Source organism: Thamnophis sirtalis, unplaced genomic scaffold (assembly GCF_051295495.1).
Source record: "Thamnophis sirtalis isolate CommonGarterSnake01/CBP01778 unplaced genomic scaffold, rThaSir2_p1.2 scaffold_8, whole genome shotgun sequence".
NCBI lineage: Eukaryota > Metazoa > Chordata > Lepidosauria > Squamata > Natricidae > Thamnophis > Thamnophis sirtalis.
Window position 1 is genome coordinate 83,276,400 of NW_028261388.1, and position 23,168 is coordinate 83,299,567.

At 40.4% G+C, this 23,168-nt stretch overlaps 1 protein-coding gene across 1 annotated transcript in view; it reads right to left on the minus strand.

Moving 5' to 3' along the window:
- Positions 1-23,168, minus strand: part of CDH12 (cadherin 12) — a 409,272-nt gene that overhangs the window by 49,061 nt on the left and 337,043 nt on the right. Inside the window, exons 5-6 of the mRNA XM_087721991.1 lie at positions 13,536-13,655; positions 3,443-3,610 (exon numbers count right to left, since the gene is read on the minus strand). Coding sequence (XP_087578117.1) covers positions 3,443-3,610; positions 13,536-13,655 — 288 coding nt within the window. The remainder of the gene's footprint in view (positions 1-3,442; positions 3,611-13,535; positions 13,656-23,168) is intronic.

Sequence of the window (23,168 nt, forward strand, 5' to 3'; positions counted from 1 at the left end):
TAACCATCACATTCTTAATTCAGTTTTCTTTTATGCAAACAATTAAGCTAGCTGTCTTACTTTTTTTAAAGTGAATTAAAGTCATGGCAATTTTTCAATTATCATCTAGAAATTTCTGATGTGTGACAATTAAAGTGAAAACTAGGTGAAATTTACTTTGTTAGCAATTGCTTTACCTTTTGTGAGCATTATGTATATCAGTAAGATACTATTTAGTATTAAAATAAAATATAGAGTATATTCAAACTAAAGCATTCCTATGGGAACCCACTGCTATGTATTATATATCTAATTGCTTTTGCATTCTTTCCTCCCAATAAGAAGCAATAAAGAAGCAAGGACTGAAATGCTATAAAATATGAATTATCCACTCCACTTAATTGGCTTGATTCTATAATGCAAAATTTGTCAGAGATAATTATTTAGCTCCTATTGCTTAAACAAGTAAATAACACCATTTTACACTGAAAGAGAATGGAAGAAAAGATTTTAATAGAACTACCTCTTGTAAACATCAAAGGAAAAGCGTTATGTCTCCTAGTCTGTGGTTTATGCTATACCTTAACTGTAATGAAGATTAGTCCTCAAGTTGCAACTATTCCTTCAACAACTGCTCAAACTAAAAGCAGCACTGAACAAATAGTAGTTATGCCCAGTGCCCCTGCATACACAGGATCAAAATTTGGCCTCTTAGCAGCCTGCCCACACTTACAACATCAGCCACCTCTAGAGAGCCGAGGTGGCGCAGTGGGTAGAGTGCAGTACTGCAGGCCACTTCAGCTGACTGCTATCTGCAGTTCAGCGGTTCTAATCTCACCGGCTCAAGGTTGACTCAGCCTTCCATCCTTCCGAGGTGGGTGAAATGAGGACCCAGACTGTGGGGGCGATATATGCTGACTCTGTAAACCGCTTAGAGAGGGCTGAAAGCCCTATGAAGCGGTATATAAGTCTAACTGCTATTGCTAACTACATGAAATCAAGCATCAGGCAAAATATAGACCTGAATTCTCAGGATAAGTCAAGATGTTGTACTTATCTTCTAACATGATACTTAAGGGAAACAATAGAACTGCTTAGGCTATGGAGGAAATATCAGAAACGGAGTCCATTCTGATTCTATTAGCATCCGAAGGGGGGGAAAAAAGTTTAATGTCAGTTATAAGGCTGTTAAAACTAATTAATCTAACGATATGATCTGATTCACTCTTTGCATTAGGCCAACCATGCTATTGATTTTATTATTTAATTACATTTATTATAGCCACCCACTTCCATAGGCTTTGTGCAAATCAAATTTTGCACGCTTGCGTGCATAAACCTCATTCTTGCAATCTAGCTACTCCTCTTTATAGGCAAGGAACTCTATTAGAGGAGGCTACACTTATATAGATAGAAGTCTCTAAATGTATCCCCTTTCAAGAAAATTCAGCAAAACCAATATGCTTTTGTTCCTTAAACAACCCCGGGCACCTTGGATAAATGCTACAAAAATATAGCGTTCACAAAACATAGCTGAACAAGGAAATAAAAAAAAAATCTTGAAGAATTAGATTCCCCAAAACTGAATCATTAGAAAGTTAAAAAGCTCCCTCCTGAGCTGTAGCATTAGGAACCCACTTCGGTTCTAAAAGCAGTTTGTCTCATCAGTTTCATGATAGAGAAAACAAAATGCATCCCTAATGTTAAAAGTAGCCAGGGTAAGACCCTTGTAAAATATCTTCTTGAGGACATGAGTGTGGGATGGCCTGTGTTACAGAGTAGGAGGAGGGGGGAATAAGAATTCTGTCTTTTTAACATCCTTAATGCATAAAGTATTTTAATTATCCCCAAAAGGTTCTCAGAGTGGATTAAGGATTTGAAACAAGGCAGTCAGGTATTTTCAGTCCTACAGTCTGAAAGATATGATAGCACAGGGGTAGAAAGAGGAAAAAACCATCAAAGCAAGTGTAGACACTAATTATGTAAGCTATAATTCTGAATAGTTCTTATGAAATACTTCAGTAGCATAATGAAAGCTGCTGGCTAAATGAAAAATGGAGAGAACCCAAATTAGAATGTTCCTCATCAGAGAAAATGGATGTAATGGTTGCTAATATTGTAACAAAGAGTTTGGGAAAAGATAAAAGCAGTGTCTACTAACTATACATACTCACAAACCAGTGGTTGGTTTCAAAAAAAAATTAGAACCTCTTCTGTGGGTGTGGCCTGCTTTGTGGGAGTGGCTTGCTGGCCATGTGACCGGGTGGGAGTGGCTTGGCAGCCATGTGACTGGGTGGGAGGGGCTTGGCAGCCATGTGACTGGGTGGCATGGCCAACTTGTAAAATGTGGTGAAACTCACTTAACAACGCTCTTGCTTAGAAACCAAAATGTTGGCTCAGAAACTCTGGCATTTGAAGCACGCAAGTCTTAAAGCTGTCAAGTCACAAGACCCTTGCACCCCTAACCCTTTAGAGAAATTAAACCCCAGGGGTGTTCAAACTTGACAGCTTTAAGACTTGTGGACTTCAACTTCCAGAATTCTTCCTCCAGTCATGTTGGCTCAGGAACTCTGGCATTGAAGCATGCAAGTCTTAAAGCTGTCAAGTTACAAGACCCTTGCATTCCTAACCCTTTAGAAAAAAACCCAGGGGTGTTGAAACTTGAAAGCTTTAAGACTTGTGGACTTCAACTCCCAGAATTTCTCCTCTCGCTCTTCATCTTGATGATGTGCGGACGGACGGGGGAGTGAGCTGGAACCGGTTCTAAATGGCACTGTAGATTTGTGGAACCTCTTCTATAGAAGAGTTTAGAACTGGCAGGAACCCACCCCTGTCACAAACACATAATATTGCTAACAGGTAGAGGTGGGGAATCTGACTTTTTTCCCAAAGTTCTTTTGTACATAATGCTTTATCCCAATGTTCTCAAATTCTCGTTTCTTTTCCTAATGTTCAGAGAAATTATAAGTTGTCTATGTACAGTTTAAATGATGACAAATAATGTACATTAAGTTCTGAGTTAAGAATGCCCTACGTTAAGGATGGCCCATAATTAAGACAGTCTGTGGTAGCAAAATTCGAGTTAAATATACAATGATTCAAGTTAAATACACAATGGTTTGAGTTCAATACACAATACACAGTATTATGAATATCATATTTGTACAGTTTATGTACAAATTCAGCTTAAGGACATCTCTAGGGAACAGGACTTGTTCTTAAACTGGGGACTGCTTGCAACGATAAATAACATTCCAATTTATCTGACAGGACAAATTCTGACAGACAATATATGGCATCAAAAGACAAAAACTGTAATATCTGTTTTCTGTTAACAACTTTCATAGCAAGGTCTCTAGATTGCACACAAAAAAAACAACAACAACAAATCAACGCACTTGGTTTCTTGTCCCATTTAGCATAACATCTCCTTCATTCTGAGTTTTGAGGATAGACAACTTACTCTTGGGAAATCTTGGTGGGTTGTCATTGACATCCGTCAGAGTGATATTCACTGTCGTGGTTCCAGCCAGTCCCCCAAGCTGGCCTCCCATGTCTTTTGCTTGAATGAGTACTTGATATTGTTCCTTAACTTCTCTGTCCATGTTTGGCAAGGCTGTTCTTATGACACCTTTAGGAAGGAAAGAAAAATGCTATCTTTGTTAGCTATTTATTCATGAAAAAAAGAATTCAGAATAGTTCACAATGTGTCCCCTAGCACAGTGGTCTCCAACCTTGGCAACTTTAAGACTTGTGGACTTCAACTCCCAGGGTTCCTCAGCCAGCTTTGCTGGCTGAGGAACTCTGGGAGTTGAAGTCCACAGGTCTTAAAGTTGCCAAGGTTGGAGACCACTGCCCTAGCACATATGTCATTTGGCATTCATTGCTGTCCAGAGACAAGGAATTCTATACTATGATACTACAAGGCAATAAATGATGCTCTGGAATGTTTACATCACATCATTTCCATCTGCCTGTTTAAAAATAGTTTCTTGTGAACAGAATTAGATTTGGACAATGTTGTTGAAATCCCTATATCGTCTTCTTTTGGGACCGAGGAATGAGCAAGGCAAATATTTCAATTATGGATATCAAGGTGTTCTGTCCCCCCCTCCTTCGCTCGTTAACAGACGACAGGCAGACAAACTTAAAAGGAACTAACTTTATCAGTCCTCGGCTCAAACTGGCTGCGAGCCCAAAATAAACCTAAATAAAGTCTCTGCCTGCAGGTAACAGAATGCAAAACAAATCTCTCTTATGGCGAAACAAGGTGTACAAAAAGAAAGCAAAGCACTTCTCCAAGTCTCTCTTCGAATCAGGGTTACAGAAAGCAAATCACTTCTCCAAGTGTCTCTCACAAATAAACCACGACCGAGGATCAATGAACGTTGAATGAACGAATGAACGTTGACTCCCGCAACCAGGGAGTGGCACCATCTGTCCTTTTATCACCAAAAGACGCCACTAACGAGCCCCAGCTGCATTGTTAATCTTGCATCCCGACTCAACTCACAGCAAACTACTGCTGAGTCACAACACAAGGGAAGTCCTACATTAGGTAGAACGAAGCAGGTTTAAGTAAAAGACTGGAGCAGGGAATATATTGTGACCAAGTCTCCATCTGATATCTTCCCAATCAGCCACCTTTGTAATGTTTCAGGGACTCCAGAATACCATGCCATGTGTGTCCATACATTTCCTTAGGTTCCTGATTGTGGTTCAATGTGCTGGCTATCTTCTATGAAGCCTTACAGGGCATAGAGCCAAGCTATTTGTGGAACTGCTTCTCCTCCATTGTTTCTGGTCACCCCACCGGATGCAGCAGAGGGAACATCCTCCATGTGTCCTTCACCAAGCATACCATCCTGGAGTTACGCCTTCTCAATGACTGCATCTGCAATATGGAACAAATCACCCCCCTCATCCCCCTCAAAATCTGGATATGATCCTGTTACCCTTTCAAAAGGATCCAAAAACCTGGTGGCCCCTCCACATACATGGGCAATCTCTGCTGTGGGTGATGTGCTTTCTCTTTGTGATTGGACTTTGTATTTTAACCTGTATTTTAACCTCGTGTTTTGTTTTTGTTTTATTCTCTGTACACACCCACAGTCACTTTTGTGAGATGAATTATTTAACTAAAATAAATAAATCAAATCAATGGTCTTTTTAGGGAGTCTTGTGCATTCAGGGTGGTTGTGGTATTGGCTAGTACAGAAGCATACGCAAGAGGAAACACGATGGAAGTAATGTGCTTTCCTTTAACCTCAGGCAATAGGCCCTGTTAAGATGTCCCAATGGGAACTTCCCTGACTGATGAATTTGGAACCAGGCTGAACTCGGGTAAACCCCGTGGCTGAAAGTATACTGGGCATTTGCTGATATACTGAAGAGAGGAACTGGATTTATCTGGTGAAGGACACTGTTCCAGAGAAGAACAGTATAATTATATTTATACATGTATTGAACAAATAATTCAAGTCTTTCTAATAATTCAGCGCAAGAACAACTGACTGTCATTCCACCAAAGAGCTACCTAATAAAATAATACATTTCCCTGTCCAAATGTTATTGTGACATATCTTCTATTTAGAAATAAAAAGTGGAAATAATTGGCACGTTTATAAGTAATATTTCCTTCTTTTTCTTGATTTCGGCTCCAATTGTCAGTAAAATTGAAACAGTCCTTTGTAAAGAAAGTATGTTTATGTTGTGACATAAATCCTTAGCCAAAACAAATAACAAACATGTAATTAACTTTTAAGATGAGAAATGTTAGGGATTCATTAACTATTTTTGTACTGCCATACTACAGAGAGAAACTCTATTTCGTTGTGTCCGTTCACAAAAGTTTTAGACCACAATAACATTTCGAGGTTGTAAACTGAAATTACTAACTCACCAGAAGGGGAATAAATATATATGTGATAGACATACAGTAGATAATAGTGACATCAGGGACATAGTTGAAAATAGATAGACAGTTGTATAGCACTGCAATATAAACTAAATATCTGGTGTGGGAACAGAACATTTGTTTCTAATGCATAGATTTCTTTTCACTAAGTTTTGTAATGTTGAAAATAACAACAAAGATCAAAAGAACTAATGGTCAGAAAAATGAGAAACTTAGGGAAAGCACAACTGATAGATATACCAACACTAATTTTCAAGGCTAATCTTTCTTCCTATCACCCAAGTGTAAATTGATAATTACAGCAATAAATAAACTCAAGGCCTCCAAAGGAATTAGAATTGGGCTGAGCAAGAACAAAGTTGATTTTCTTGATTGTCTTTTGCCAATGCTTAGCCATTCAAAAATAATTATAAATCACTTGAATTTGCCTCAAGGGGAATGATTTTTTCCTCCTTTACATTAACATGCTTCTTTTTTTTTCCTAAATAGCTTTAGGCTAGTTCCTCATCATTTAGATGTCTTGGGTATTTGCAATTATAGTTATGTCCTTAAGTGTTTAGTGCTGTTCAGTCATAATTGTACCTTTCAAGTAATACATTTTAAGCTGTGAAATGGTACAGTTCCTCCATTTTTCTGCTGACTGTTGAGGTTTGTCAGCTTTATTAGGAGAACAGAAATGGCTCCCCATTTCCAACATTAAAAAAACAAAAAAGGTTTGTAGATTGATCTATTCTAGGATGAAGGCAAGAACGTGCTATTGTAGACTGGAGAAGTTCAGGGAATGGAGGAAAGAAATTCCAATAGCGAAATCCACATCTAAAAACATTTACATAATTAGGTCAACCCTATTATTAGAATGCTATTTTGCCTAGGAAAACAGAAAAGGCATAAAACCCCATCTATTGCCTTCCCAATCTTCTACACCAAAGGTGGGTTCCTACCAGTTCGCACCTATTCGATAGAACCGGTTCGTCAAATCTACCGAACCGGTTAGAAGAGGTTCCACCAGTGGACCCGGAAAGCAGGTCACACCTACAGAAGAGGTTCTAAAAATTTTTGAAACCCACCACTGGTCCTTGGATATGATTATTCTACACTATCATGCTCCTATTTATAAAACTCAGAGCCTCTGTGAAAGGTAAGGATGACTACTGCGTTTGTGGTGCAATCAGAACATTGCGTGTGTTGAAGTTGTTTTAATGCAAACCAAAGATGCCTTTCAAAAAACAAATTTACATCATATTCTTATGCATGCCAGTGCTGTGTTGGAGGTAATTTAAGGTGGTTCTGTCGTCGGCATCTTCATATCCAGTCACATGGGCAGCAAGCCACTCCCATCCGGTCACATGGGCAGCAAGCCACTCCCACAAAGGAGGCCACACCCACAGAGTAGGTTCAAACAATTTTTGAAACCCACCACAGTTCTACACACATCTAAAGAGGTCGTTTTACATTTCTCATGACAAGATTTCCTAAGAACAATTCTGTGCAGCCATTGGCTGATTGGTGGGTCAGCATGAAGCTTATGTTGTGACAAGGAGTATGATAATATCAACATGGGGAAAAAAAACCCAACACCTAGGATATAGGAAGGCAAAATTTATTGACTCCAAATAAGAATTATTTCAACAGGGCTGTAATGGTTTTTGTTCCTACCTGGTGTGATAGGAACTAGCAGGTTTTATGCTAGTTATGTCAACCACGATTTAAGTATCTCTAGGTCATATGAAAATGGCAAAGTATCCATTAATTCAGAAGGGTAGGATGAAAAAAGTATATAATTTAAACTACGGAGCACAGAGCTATATAGACTATGTTTTGTGACAGTGGTGGGTTTCAAAAAAATTTCGAACCTACTCTGTGGGTGTGGCCTCCTTTGTGGGAGTGGTTTGCTGGCCATGTGACCTGGTGGGAGTGGCTTGCTGGCCATGTGTTCTCTCTCTCTCTCTCTCTCTCTCTCTCTCTCTCTCTCTCTCTCTCTCTCCTTCCTTCCTTTTGTCTCTCTGTCCCTTTTTCCTTTTATTTCTTTCATCTCTCTCTCACTTTTCCTTTCTTTTTTTCTTTTTTTATTTCTTTCTTCCTTCCTTTCTTTCTCTTTCTCTCTCTGTGTGAGTCTCTATGTGTGTGTGTGTGGGTGTGTGTGTGTGTGTGAGAGTGGTGGATTTCAAAATTTTTGGGAACCTCTTCTGTAGGTGTGCCTGCTTTCTGGGTCCACTGGTGAAACCTCTTCTAACCAGTTTGGTAGATTTGACGAACCGATTCTACCGAACTGGTGCGAACTGGTAGGAACCCACCTCTGATGGGGGAATATACAGTATATGGTATGTACAGATACTCCTTTGTCTGTAATGAAAAGATGAACCAGGTTATATCCGAGGGCCTACTGATCAGTAGATCAAATCCTAAATAACAAGTTACGTGTCTGTAGAATTTACATTTTATAGTTGATCCTAGTAATTGAAGCCTGTGTCTTTTTTTTTTTCATCCTATGACAAATAACCTTCATGTTTTTGCAATGCTAAGTATTTAAAACCGAAATTCACCTGCTCTTGCTTTGGTGGTTCCTTCAGCTATAATTAATGAAGAAGAAAGGAAGAGCAGATATTCCTAAGGGTATCTCTGTATTGTCATTCACCTGATCCAGAAATGTTGTAAAAGTCATAGGAGTTTGGATTTTAAAACTTCTCTATTGCCAGTGAGATCTAATTAAGGGGAAAAAAACATTAGAAAGAGGTGATTTTTATTTCCTGGAGCAAGTGGAAGAGGGAGGTAACTCATCCAAATTAAAATAAAATAAAGCTACTGATTCACTTTTCTGATATGTTCTTTTGTTAAAACAGAGTGTATTTGACAAGGAACATGACCTCTGGAGAGCTTGTGCTGTGTTATGCTGCTTCCATCTCCGCGCATTGATTAGCCAGGAAGCAAGGGTTTTTAATACTCCAATTTGACATTCAAGTAGGGACTCATTGGGAAAACAAATTCCGTTTTTTCAGAAAGGAGGCAGACCAGCAGCCCTGTCTGCCTTGCATTCAAGGCACACAATTGGCAGCATTTAGCGTGGAACGTTTTGGTTAAGTCATTGAATTATTAAATACAGACGCAGGAATGACATTTCAAAATATAGGACAAGATATGCAATTAACTGTCCTCCAATCCCATGAGCATTTCTGGCTGTTTATGCATCTATCCACCACATCCAATGACCTCCACACAACAAGGCTGACATTAACATCCATTTCCCATCCTCCACCTGCCAAAATCAGGCTGCTGAGGGGGGGAAAGGATAGATTTCCACTGAACACCAACCTTCATTAAAATAGCAGATTAATATATAATTATAAGAGCTTATCAGCATAGCACATGCTCCGAAGTCCCTACTACTCACATATTTTATATGTGGTTAACACAAGATTGCTGTAAATTTATGGAAGGAAAATACATAGCTATGCTTTGTTTTTTTCCATAGGGAGATTGTATTCTTGGAATAATTGATCAGCCAGGAAGCAAAGGGTTTTTAATATTCTATCTGTCAATCAAGTATACAGTCATTGTACAAAAAAATAAAACAATCCCAGCTATTCTAAGTAGGGCTTGCATGATAAAACCAGAAGGTGCATCTCTTAAACAACTGTTTCCTCAGAGATAAACATTTCTTTAGGTAAAAGAAGACTATTAGGTTTAGGAGAGGGAGTTCATAGGAAGTTACTTTTTATATCAAAAATAGGCAGCATTTTTTAAAAAAAAATCCATCTAAATATATTCAACAGCATTCAGGGGATTCCTATTCTTAATGTTGTATATCACAGATGCCAAACTCGCCGCATCACGTTGCCATCACATGAAGTTTCACAATGTTTTTCCACTTTGCTGAGCTGGGGGTGGGCGTGCCCTTGGCGTGATACATCTGGACTGCAGGGGACCAGTTTGACACCCCTGTAATCTGTATCATTTGATGGCAACTAATAGTTACTACTACTGCACTGATGTGTGAAAAAAATATGCTATGAATAAAATGATTCCCTTCTCTATTGTTATGCTACATTATAAATGAGAACTGTAAAGCTGTGTATTTCCAGGTAGTGCTGAACTAGAAATCTTAACAGTGGCCATAGTGGGGGATAAACCCAGATAATGGTTAAGGTGCTAGTCGTTACTTTTAAAGCCCTACATGGTTTAGGAGCTGGCTACCTGAGAGACCGCCTCCTGCCACTTACAAAACCGTTCCACCACAAAACCGTGAAGCCCTTATCCGCGCTGACATAACCGCAGAGGGCAAATCCGCGCCTTCTGAAGCACTCAGCATCTTAAACCTAACCCTAACCCTAACCCTAACCCTAACCCTAACCCTAAACCTAATCCTAATCCTAATCCTAACCCTTACCTTAATTTAAATTGGCTTTCTGCCGTCGCACTGTTTTAAAGTGCCCTTCTGTCGCCGCGCTGTTGTCGCGGCGGTGATGACGTTGCGGCTTTAGCAACGCGGTTTTATCACCGCTATTTTGACGAGTGCGGTTTTGTCATGCCATGGCCACTTACCTCCCAACAACCAATACGATCGCACAGGTTGGGCCTCCTCCGGGTGCCGTCGACCAGACAATGCCGGCTGGCGGCCCCCCGAGGGAGGGCCTTCTCTGTAGCTGCGCCGGCCCTGTGAAATGATCTACTTGTAGAGATCCGGACCCTCACCACTCTCCCAGCCTTCCGTAAAGCCACCAAGACCTGGCTGTTCTGGCAGGCCTGGGGCTGTTGATCGATATCCAGCCCCACTTAGACAGAAGGGATGGTGTGCAATTTTAATAACTGTATCTTTTATCTTTATTTTTTTAAAAAATGTTTTTCAGGACGTTACCCCCGGGGATGTGGACAAGGCCATGAGAGCTGTAAGTTCCTCCACCTGTGTTCTGGATCCGTGTCCCTCATGGCTGGTTGCTAACTGCAGTGAGGTGACACGAGGCTGGATCCAGGCGGTTGTAACCGCCTCCCTTCGGGAGGGGAACTTCCCCGCCGCACTGAAAGCGGCGGTGGTGAGACCCCTCCTGAAGAAACCATCTTTGGATCCAGCTGTTCTTAACAGCTATCGCCCGGTCTCCAACCTCCCCTTTCTGGGGAAGGTTGTTGAGAAGGTGGTGGCCTTCCAGCTCCAACGGTCCTTGGAGGAAGCAAACTATCTAGACCCCTTCCAGTCAGGCTTCAGACCCGGTTACAGCACAGAAACCGCTTTGGTCGCATTGATGGATGATCTCTGGAGGGCCAGAGATGAAGGACACTCCTCCATCCTGGTTCTCCTTGACCTCTCAGCGGCTTTCGATACCATCGACCATGGTATCCTTCTGCGACGACTGCGGGAGGTGGGAGTGGGAGGCACCGTGTTACGGTGGTTCTCCTCCTACCTCTCGGACAGGTCGCAGTCGGTGTTAGTGGGAGGGCAGAGATCGTCCCCAAGGCCCCTAAATTATGGGGTGCCGCAGGGTTCGGTCTTATCCCCTCTACTATTTAACATCTACATGAAACCGCTGGGAGAGATCATCCGCAGGCACGGGATTAGATACCATCAATATGCGGACGATACTCAATTGTATCTGTCCGCCCCGTGCCAAATCAATGAAGCGGTTGACGTGATGGGCCGGGGTCTTGAGGCCGTCATGGACTGGATGAGGATTAACAAGCTTGTGCTCAACCCAGAAAAGACCGAGTGGCTGTTGTGTTTTCCTCCCAAAGATTTGGCCAATATTCCAACACTCAGGCTGGGGGGTCAAATTTTACACCCCTCAGAGAGGGTCCGCAACTTGGGAGTCCTCCTGGATCCACAGCTGTCATTCGACCACCATTTAACGGCTGTGACCAGGGGGGCATTCGCCCAGGTACGCCTGGTGCGCCAGTTGCGACCCTACCTGAATCGGGAGGCCCTCACAACAGTCACTCGGGCCCTTGTGACCTCTAGGCTGGAATACTGCAATGTGCTCTACATGGGGCTGCCCTTGAGGAGCATCCGGCGACTTCAGTTAGTGCAGAACGCAGCCGTGCGAGTGATTGCGGGTGCACCCCGATTCACCCGCATAACACCTATCCTCCGCGAGCTGCGCTGGCTACCTGTCGATCTCCGGATGCGCTTCAAGGTGCTATTAATCACCCATAAAGCCCTACATGGCAGTGGATCTGGATACTTGAGAGACCGCCTTCTGCCGATTACCTCCCTACGACCTATAAGATCTCATAGACTAGGCCTCCTCCGTATTCCATCGGCCAGCCAATGTCGGCTGGCAACTACAAGGAGGAGGGCCTTCTCAGCAGTAGCCCCGACCCTTTGGAACGAGCTCCCCGTGGAGATTCGTACCCTCTCCACCGTCCAAGCCTTCCGCATAGCCTTGAAGAACTGGCTCGCCCGTCAGGCCTGGGGATAAGGATCGCTACCCCGCCCGAATGATGTATGCATGTTGTTTACTATTTTATTATATGTTGTTGTCTCAATGTTGTATTCCCCCCTCCCTGGTTTTCTGTGAGCCGCCCTGAGTCCCCTCAGGGAAAAGGGCGGCCTACAAATGCAAATAAAACCTCTAAAACCTCTAAACCTCTTATCTTGCCTGTAAGTCCCAAGGGAGTGGGCGGCATACAAATTTTATTAAATTGAAAAATTGAAATTGAAAAGTTCTGGAGATTCAAGGTTCAAGGTTCAAGGTTCAAGGTTCATTTTATTTATATGCCGCCCTATTCCCGGCGGGACTCAGGGCGGCGCACAAACCCAAGGAGGGGAAGGGAAACACAAAAACTACAACAAAAAGTACAGGGCATATAAAAACAACCAACAGCCACACGATTCGAGAGGGGAAGGGAACTCATCGACCCCAGGCCTGCCGACACAGCCAGGTTTTAACGGCTTTTCGGAAGGCCTGGAGAGAGGTGAGGGTCCGAATCTCTGCGGGGAGCTCGTTCCAAAGGGACGAGTTTCCTTACAACTGCCCAAATTAATACTCTAAACCAGCTGCCTAATTTTGATTAGAAATAGAATGGCATGAATGCAGCTCAGGTAAGAAAGTTTTTGGTTAAATTGCCAAGCTCATGAAAGTTGGAACTGCTCCGGGGTATGTAAGAAGGAAGAATGAAAGTTGGAGGGGGTTGAAACAGGGTGTATGGTGGGCCAAGGAGGTATATTGGGCTTGTATTGTAGAGGGCATTTTCTATATAAGTGAGGGCTGTGTTTATTATTCAATGTTATATGCCCTGGTTATGCACAGTAAACATGTGATTGTATAGAATGGAATGGAAATAAAAAATTTTAAAATTGAAAGTTGGAACTGCTCCAATGAGGTCCCGAATGCTACCCCCATTTCATATAAAAGAAGACCCCGTAAAATGAAAATAGTGACATCACACAATCACACAATTCTCCTTATGCAACAGGACCTGTACACAGTTCTTTAGCATCTGTTTAGTCCTTTTGTTCAGCAGTTGCTTCTGAAGTGGGAATACAGTTGTATTATCAAAAGAAAGCAGTTGGCATTTTCCAGTGAGCATTAATGGCCTTTCTTTTCTTCCTTTGTAATTAGATAAAGAGTGCTGAGATACAGTAAGTGCCAAATCAGCCTGAAACATGGAAGAGAAAAGAAGAAAACACTCCAAAGGAACGAATGTCAATTACCTGTTTTGGGATCAATGGAGAAATATGGCTGTCCCTGAAGAATGCTGTAAACCACTCTGGCACTGTTCCCATAGGTTGGGTCATCAGCATCAGTTGCTTTGACCTGCAGCACATATGCCCCTGTGAAAGGAACGACACATTTATATTTTTTTAGATTTAGATTTAGCTTATTTGTATGCCGCCCTTCTCCAGGAGGGACTCAGGGCGGCGAACAACTCAAAAGGGGAAAAGGGGATACAAACACAATACACGTAATTAAAATACACAAGAGTCATACAGCCATACAAGTCGAGAGGTGAGGGGAACTCATCAACCCCAGGCCTGCCGGCACAGCCAGGTTTTGACGGCTTTCCGGAAAGCCTGGAGAGAGGTGAGGGTCCGAATCTCCGCGGGGAGTTCATTCCAAAGGGCTGGAGCTGCTACAGAGAAGGCCCTCCCCTGGGTGGTAGCCAGATGGCATTGGCTGGTAGACGGAACCCGGAGGAGGCCGACCCTGTGAGATCTGACGGGTCTTTGGGAGGTAATTGGCAGCAGGCGGTCTCTCAAGTACCCAGGTCCAATACCATGAAGGGCTTTATAAGTTACGACTAGCACTTGGAAGCGTATCCGGAGACCGATCGGTAGCCAGTGCAGCTCGCGGAGGATAGGTGTAACGTGGGTGTACCGAGGTGCACCCACAATCGCTCACACGGCTGCATTCTGGACGAGTTGAAGTCTCCGAATACTCTTCAAAGGCTGCCCCATGTAGAGCGCATTGCGCATCTGTTTAGCTAAAAAGCTAAACAGATAAAACAGTAAAACAACACTTTAAAAATAGCACCGTTTTGGATAACTCTGTTGTGATGCAACATATGTTTATTATAACAATGTCCTTAAATTCTGGGTTTTGTGATCGTAAAATTTCAAGGTGGCAAAACATACACAAATGGGATTTGGTTTAATTTGCTCAGTTTTTATTCTTTCCTAAGAAGAAGTAGAGTGTTTGGTCATTTGGGAATGTTAAGACTCTCATTTTGCCTTCAGCAACTGCTATCTTCATAGAGGCAACTCTATGAGACAAAGAATCTTTCTTAATTCTAAACCAATCCAAAAGCCACATTTTTAAAAAAAAAAAATCACCTAAGCATTATTACGAAGGGAGGATTTGAAGCTATTTCAAATGCATTTACAAATGGGGAGATGTACATCAATCATCCAAGGCAGTAATTGTATGGTGATCAGATATAGAGCTAAAATGGGAAGATCCAAGTTCAAAAAACCATTCAGCTGTGAAGACTTTTTTGGATTATTTTGAATGAAATCACTTATTCCCAGCCTATTTCAAAAAACTGTTGTGAGGATGGAAGGACAAAACCATCAAATGTACATTGGTCACATATAACAAAAAGTGAAATATAATAATTACACACCCCAAAGAAAAAAACTTAAATATGTAATCTATCTTTTTCTTGGTGGGGCAGAAACTCTGTAAAAGATTTCAAAGTCTCCATATCGCTGTTTTGTAGTAGAAAGATCTCTGAGGCTCAGGATATGGTTTTTCAACCAGGCACTGGAAGATTTAGTAAAGCTTTATAACTGTGAAAATATATGAAACAGCGATATGAAGAGCTGGTAAAAATACTCATACCACGTTGTGAAGATATATTCCTGCAGTCAATTCTAACATGAGTAATGATACAAGAAAGATCTGATCTAGGGCTAACTTTTTTTTTCAACTTGCAATGTTTATTCTAGGGTTGTCCTATATATCTATATATTAAATAGGAGCTGCTGCCTTTATCAATATTCTAGATGCTAGAAACAAAGAACAATTCTCATCTCTGCTATTTTGATCCCTCAAAATGCTGTGAATGTGTATTTCCTCCTCCTTTTTTCATTCCAGATGTAACAGCCTCCACATGAACAGCTCAGCCATTTCTGATTATAATTTATGAAAAGCTGTATACATGACTCACAGAGGTTGCAGAAAGAAGGAAGCATAGATTTACATTTAGTCTTGAAATGCATACTTGGATGTGCAAAACATCCAACACCATTTTGAAGATTACTATTAGATATCAGGATATTTTGAGCCAAACTACTGATTGTAATTTGAATAGACCTAATGGGCAGTTTTCTAACATTGTTACTTTTAACAGGAATTCTTGTATATGTTAAATACTGATTATGCTATATGATCTCTCAAATTCTCCCCCCCCAAAAAAAAGATATACCCATTGCTATGATCAGATACTAATGTATTTTCTGAGCACAGCTGAAATAAATCTTGGACCTGGCTACTATCTTTCCTCTGTACATAAAACCTACTTTAAAAAATGCCCAAATTGTTTACCACCATTCAGAAAAAAGTTGAAAACACTATTGCTCATTGGAACAACATATTTTGCAGATAAGGTAACCTATATACAATTATCAGCATGTCTTTCTGAAATCTTTTTCAGGATGAGCGCTGTATTTGACCTCTGAGTAGTAGGGTTAGAGACTGTACATCCAAAAAAGGGGAAAAATGTGGATAATAAAGCAATAGCAGTTAGACTTATATACCGCTTCATAGGGCTTTCAGCCCTCTCTAAGCAGTTTACAGAGTCGGCATATTGCCCCCACAATCTGGGTCCTCATTTTACCCACCTCGGAAGGATGGAAGGCTGAGTCAACCCTGAGCCGGTGAGATTTGAACCGCCGAGCTGCAGAACTAGCAGTCAGCTGAAGTGGCCTGCAGTACTGCACCATAACCACTGCGCCACCTCGGCTCTTGGTTCTAAAGAACCAAGACTAGGTAGGAAGGACAGAAATGATCCTGTATCATATGGAATGCATTTTATTTTATTGAAGCAATGAGCATGATTAATCCAAAAATATATATAATAATCATCCGCTTGCTACATTAACAATTACTAGTATTAACGTCTGAAAGGCATTTAAAAATTTCTTGTGTCCTTGCACATCATTAGGTACATCTCTTGTATTGTCAATATGAGCAAAAAGCTCTGAATAATAGACTTTATTCCCCTGCTTCTTAATTATTAAATATGTAATTTAGTGAATGTTTCCAAGAAAAAATGCTTAATTTCTACCCAACATCTTACTTATGGGTATTTAACACTAAGCAAACTTCACATAGATCAGTGTTGGACAAAAACTTGCAGAACTAGATTTTAAGACAAGATTCACAAGACTGTGACAGAAGATTTTTGGATTATACTTGGGACACAATTATCCTACAAAGATATTTTTTATCAATTTAATATATAAGGTTCTTATAATTCATACACATATTAAAGTATTTAAACAAAGGAGATGTGGCGCAGTGGTTAGAAAGCAATATTGCAGCCTATCTCACTGCTCACAGCCAGGAATGTGATTCTGACCAGCCAAAGGTTGACTTGGCCTTCCTTCCTTCAGAAGTAGATAAAATGAGGATACAGATTGTTGGGGGCAATATGTTGATTCTTTAAACTGCTTAGAGAGGGCTGTAAAAGCAGTATATAAGTCTAAGAGCCGAGGTGGCACAGTGGTTAAATGCAGCACTGCAGGCTACTTCAGCTGACTGCAGTTCAGCAGTTCGGCTATTCAAATCTCACCGGCTCAAGGTTGACTCAGCCTTCCATCCTTCCGAGGTGGGTAAAATGAGGACCCGGATTGTTGTTGGGGGCGATATGCTGACTCTGTAAACCGCTTAGAGAGGGCTGAAAGGCCTATGAAGCGGTATATAAGTCTAAGTCTAACTAATCTAACTAACTAAGTGCTATTGATATTGCTAGTTCTACCCCTTGAATATTGATACACACAAAGCTAAGAAGGATTTAAACCTGTGAAATAGTCTCTACAATTGAATCTGGAACATGGTAATCACTTAAATAAATTAGCTAGCATATTGCTAATCTTACTAATATTCTCTTAGCATCTCACACTGCCTTAAAGTGCCTATATAGTAACAATTGTATTTTCTGAAAAATGTTCTTTGTAAAGAATTTGACTATAGGTGGACATTAACTAATCCCCCTAACTGTTATAGCTATATATTGCTTCCCCATGTGATAAGGAAAATCTGAGACAGCCACTATGCAAGATAGATAGGCTGAAGACTAGCAGAGAGCATCCATCCACTAGCAGTATGATGAAAACTACTTAATTTCACACCACATGGACAGACTTAACTACAGTTTTATCTGGGAAACTGTGAGTATCCTACACCAAGCTAAAGCCAAAAATTCTAGAAAATTCCTGGAAGTTTGGCACTCAGATAAATTAGTCATCAACAGGCAAATACAGATAAAGCACATTTACATACCATTCAAAAGAGGCAATACAAAAGTGAAGAAGAAATAAAAAAAAACTATTTACAAGCAATCAATACTGAAATAAGAAGAGATTGACTCCAGGATTAACATCAGACAAGGAACGGTGGATCAGGGGCTTAATGACACTGAAGATGGTCTCTGCTCCAGTGGTTCGAGTACTAGCACTACATGGTAAGGTGAGCTCCCATCATTCACCTCAGCTTCTCTCCACCTAGAAGTTTGAAAGCATATTCTATGTGAGTAGATAAATAGGTACCACTTGGTAGAGAGATGAGCTGGTGCTTTGTGCAGGTGTTCAAATTACTGCTGGCTTTGAACTTCCTGGTTGCAATGCCTGTTTGTGAGGTGGTTTCAGTGGAAGGAGGAGGATGCTGCAGAAAGAGCCACTTGTCTTTCTTTCTGGTGTGAAGCTAGCTCATCCTCCCGTAGCCTACCTTAGAAAGCATGTGAGCATGTAACACAATAGAGTTGGAAAAATGGCAGCCAAACTATTACTCTGCATTAGCATTATAGTCTCCTCACTAGTATAACAATACCATACACTAATAATAAAAAACATGAGACAAACATATCAAGTTGAAAACAATACCCAGATGGAGGAACTACCAATGCAGATAAACAATCAAGTATATCTATAGCAATAGCAATAGCAATAGCAGTTAGACTTATATATCGCTTCATAGGGCTTTCAGCCCTCTCTAAGCGGTTTACAGAGTCAGCATATCGCCCCCACAGTCCGGGTCCTCATTTCACCCACCTCGGAAGGATGGAAGGCTGAGTCAACCTTGAGCCGGTGAGATTAGAACTGCTGAACTGCAGATAGCAGTCAGCTGAAGTGGCCTGCAGTACTGCACCCTAACCACTGCGCCAACTCGGCTCAAGGAACTACCAAGGAGAAAATATTATCGCAAATTCTGACAAGAGAACTAACTGTATATAATTAGAGAGCAAATCCTTGTCCATTCTAGAATAGAAGATGTCACCCAGGTGAATAACAAAACATCTTTACGGGCAAAAAAAAAAATCATTCTCAGAGAATACCAAGGACTCCACACAATACTCTAGAATAGCTCCATTGCACCACAAATCAATTTCGTAGTATTATATGGGAGTGGGAAGGAATACAATAGAAGGTGTGTATGTGTAAGTGTGTGTGTAAAAGAGAGAAGGAGAGAAAGAGAGAGGAAAGGTGGGGAAAAGGGCTTATTCTTGGATGCTTAAAAACTAGCAACTTTCCTTTGTTTTATTCTGGTTTTATTTTTAAAAAGTAGGAAAATAATCAAGGCTGAGAATAATTGTATATCTGAAACTGAGCTTTTTACATAGGTGAAAATGATCTTCCTTTATTTCCCCTTAATGTAAATTATTAAAATATTTGTAACTAATCCAAATTAGTTTTCCCTGATTTTATTTTTAATGCAGCCTTTCTTGATTTCTACATTAGATTAACTTTATGCATTTCTAGTGGGCAACGTTGAAAAGGGAGTTTGTTCAACATTGCAACTTAATGATCTGTATCTAAAAATGCATGGAAAGGAGTTGCAAAAATAGAATAGTTGACTCCATCTATCTATCATGCCATAATAGAAGAATGTCCACATCTCAAAAGAACAAACTATTAGTGCAAAGCAATCCAGATAATATTTGAAAATGCCACCTTGGTAACTAAATAGGAAGAGTAGCAAAAAGTACACAGACGACCAAAAAATAAAACCAACTTTTTTGGATATATCTATGAAATTACTTGGAGCCAAGTCTGACTTAAAGAATATCGTACTGTATCTCTGAACCCATGTAGACAAGTTATGTAACTGCAAAGATCAAGCGCTTATAGTTTTATTTCCAGTGTCCTTGATGTTAATGGAGATACCCCCTTTGATAATTATTCTGCACATACAACTCCCAGAACTGATGGGCCAAATATAACTTCACAAAAATGGCACAGACCAGGAAATGTTGAGCATGTTACCATTCTACTGGTAAGACTAACTCAGTCATTGTATGTCTAGTAAGTGCTTAACATGGGTCACCATGGGAAGTGAAAACAGTTGCTAAAAAGTAGGACTTCATTTCTTGTTTCCTTGCTCTAATCAAATGATGTATCTTTCCTGAATAAAAGGAACTGCTTTAATATTCTTCTCTATGTTCTCTTGACAGATACAGACAGAGAAACATCCAATTTATACTAAGCATATGCTCCAACTGCTGCGTATATTGCCAATGTGTGTTCATGTTGCTCAGATGTACGTAGCAGAAAAGACTGGTCGTAGACTAGGTCCAGTGGTGGGTTTTAAAAATTGTTCGAACCTACTCTGTGGGTGTGGCCTCCTTTGTGGGAGTGGCTTGCCGCCCATGTGACCAGATATGAAGATGCTGACGACACTTGTCAGAACCACCTTAAATTACCTCACACACAGCACTGGCATGCAGAAGAATATGATGTAAACTTGTTTTTTTTAAAGGCATCTTTGGTTTGCGTTAAAACAACTTCAACACACGCAATGTTCTGATTGCACCACAAACGCAGTAGTCATCCTTACCTTTCACAGAGGCACTGAGTTTTATAAATAGGAGCATGATAGTGTAGAATAATCATATCCAAGGACCAGTGATGGGTTTCAAAAAAAATTGGAACCTCTTCTGTAGGTGTGGCCTGCTTTCCGGGTCCACTGGTGGGACCTCTTCTAACCGGTTCGGTAGATTTGACGAACCGGTTCTACCGAATAGGTGCGAACTGGTAGGAACCCACCTCTGACTAGGTCCAACAAACTGTTTCTCAACTTCTTAGATTTACCATAATATTTAGAGAAATATCTTCAAATCATTATATCTATGGATGCAACCAAAAGTTTTAAATTATCCTGACAGAACAATAACTTTTCTAATGGGAAAGAATAATCTAGTTCAATGAGAAGTTTAATCCAGAATTCCCTCCCCCCCTTCATATATGATTCTAATTTGCTACATTTGAAAAACCTAATTAGGCTTTTTTTCTGCATCCTAATTAGGTGCAAATGCGAATGGCCCCTTTAGCAAGACAGCAGCCCACAATCTAGAATTTAGAATAGCCAATTTAAGTAAGCCAAGTAAAGGTAAAGAGTTATTTAGCAAGGGCTAATAAAAAACACAGTCATTTTGACCAGACTGAGTGACAAACTGGAGCTATGAAGGAAGAGGAGTGGCTTTAAGATTGGCACTCAGTCTCGACCAATCAGGCTGTGATAATAACCCATCTGTGGCCCCTCCCATGATGCCCTGGAGAATAATCTAGTTCAATGAAAAGTTTAATCGAGAATTCCTTCCCCCCTTAATATACGATTGTAATCTTGCTACATTTGAAAAATCTATTTGTAGTCCGAACTTTTCATAAGCCTAAAGAAAATTTCTTGGGTAGAGGGAGGGAAGGATTCAGTTATCTAATTTAACAGGACATACATTTTACTGTCAACTGAGGCTCTTGCTAAGTCATATATATTGCAGTGATAACAAAAAGAAGTAACACTCTATCAATTGTTCATTCAGAGAAGCAAATGATTCAAAATAAGCTCTCCCTTACAAGGATAAGCTTGTAAAAGCAATCCTATGTATGTCTATTCAGAAGGAAATCTAATTTATTCAGATATGCCTGTATAGAATGTAGTCTAAATCTTCAGCATTAACTTGCTACATAGCAAGGGGAATTTACCGCAATTGAGCGACAGATGTAAAATAAAATATTCAGAAGAAGAATACTGTTTGTAAAGGAGAATCACTTTTGAGATTCTTTTCTTCTGAATTAAAGAAACATATAATGCATTGGGATTAATTCTTATTGAAGATTTTTTTCTTTAAAAAAATTGGGATTAAGATTTCCTTACATATTATTTGGGACATTTATCCTTAGCTTCTTTCTGTAACTATCTTGCTGCTGTTTTGAAAGCAGCCCTTTATTTCTGTTGAACCTTTGCTCATTTTCTATTTAGACACCCTGTTTGATCACCTTTCCATGACAGAACAGAAGATTTATGCAAATTCACCTCAAATTTGTATTCAATTTAAGACACGGAATGTTAATCAGTATATGTTTGGCCTTTAAGTAAGAGAAAGAACCAGAATTCTTTTGCATTCTCCCCTTACCTGACCCTAAAACAGTAGAGAATGTTTTTAAGTAAAACACCACACTGTCAGCGTTCCTAGTATCATGTAGAATTAAATCAGAGTCCAAGGCAAAACAATCCTTTTGGTTCCAATTTAATAAAGCAGACATCTTAGGCACATCTATGTTAATCCCAATACTGGAAATGACATCAGAATTCCACCCAGTTAAAAGTTCATGAACTTGTCTCCACATCCATAAATCCATCACATGGTCCAATCTCCTTCTTCCACGCTGGCATCCACACCCAGCTTCTTCCGGTTAGGTGTACTGGTGTGGAGACAAAGGATGACCTTGGCTTCTAGTAAAGAATGACAACAACACATTCCACAATCCTACTCCTGTCTATTCCCCCCTCCCATCAACTATACTAATGAAACAGCATAATGAAATAAGAGAAAGTGTGGCAGGCCAAAATTCTAAAAGGAATATAATTGCAGGCACACACATGGAGTGGGGACAGAAATAGAGGGTTGCACAACACTTGAACATTCATACAAATAGATATAGAGTCATTCAGAATGCACAACATTCATACACATCAACTGATTGTCTTTCCAAATTGACACCACCATCATCTAAACACAGGGCAGAACAAGTGTATGGGGATGTGAAACTTCTTGAGGAAAACTGAATATGACACATACCCCTGAATTACCACTTCACCACCCCAAAGCCAGGTGTACAATAAAGAAATCTCTCCGTAGCATCTCAAATGCCCCTTTCCTCCAATATTGTGTCTGAGAGGAAGATTTGGGGAGAATTTTGCCATAAACCTCAAATCACTACTACTGTAAATATGCAAAGCTTGTACAAAGCCCTTCCTGTGTTAGAAATTTCCAGGTGTTTTCACACAGGTTTCTGCAAAAATCAGAATGAACAGTGTTCCTCTCCCCATTTCCAAAACAGAACACCATTGTGAATGAGCCACAGAAAGCAAGTATCATTGTCCTCTTTAATTGGGATAATTGACTGCAAGAATATCATGCAGGTGATCAAATGTAGATCATTTTCTAATCTGGGCTGCTGCAAAATATGAGCTTGAAGAGATAATTTGAAGCAAGAGTTATTGTATGCTAAGAAGGAATGGTTAGGAAATATTACCATATCTTTTTAGTCAACCAAGATGACTCATGCTTCCTGGATGAACATGTGGATTTGAATGCTATTATTCCCTCCCCCTTCACACTTCTTAAC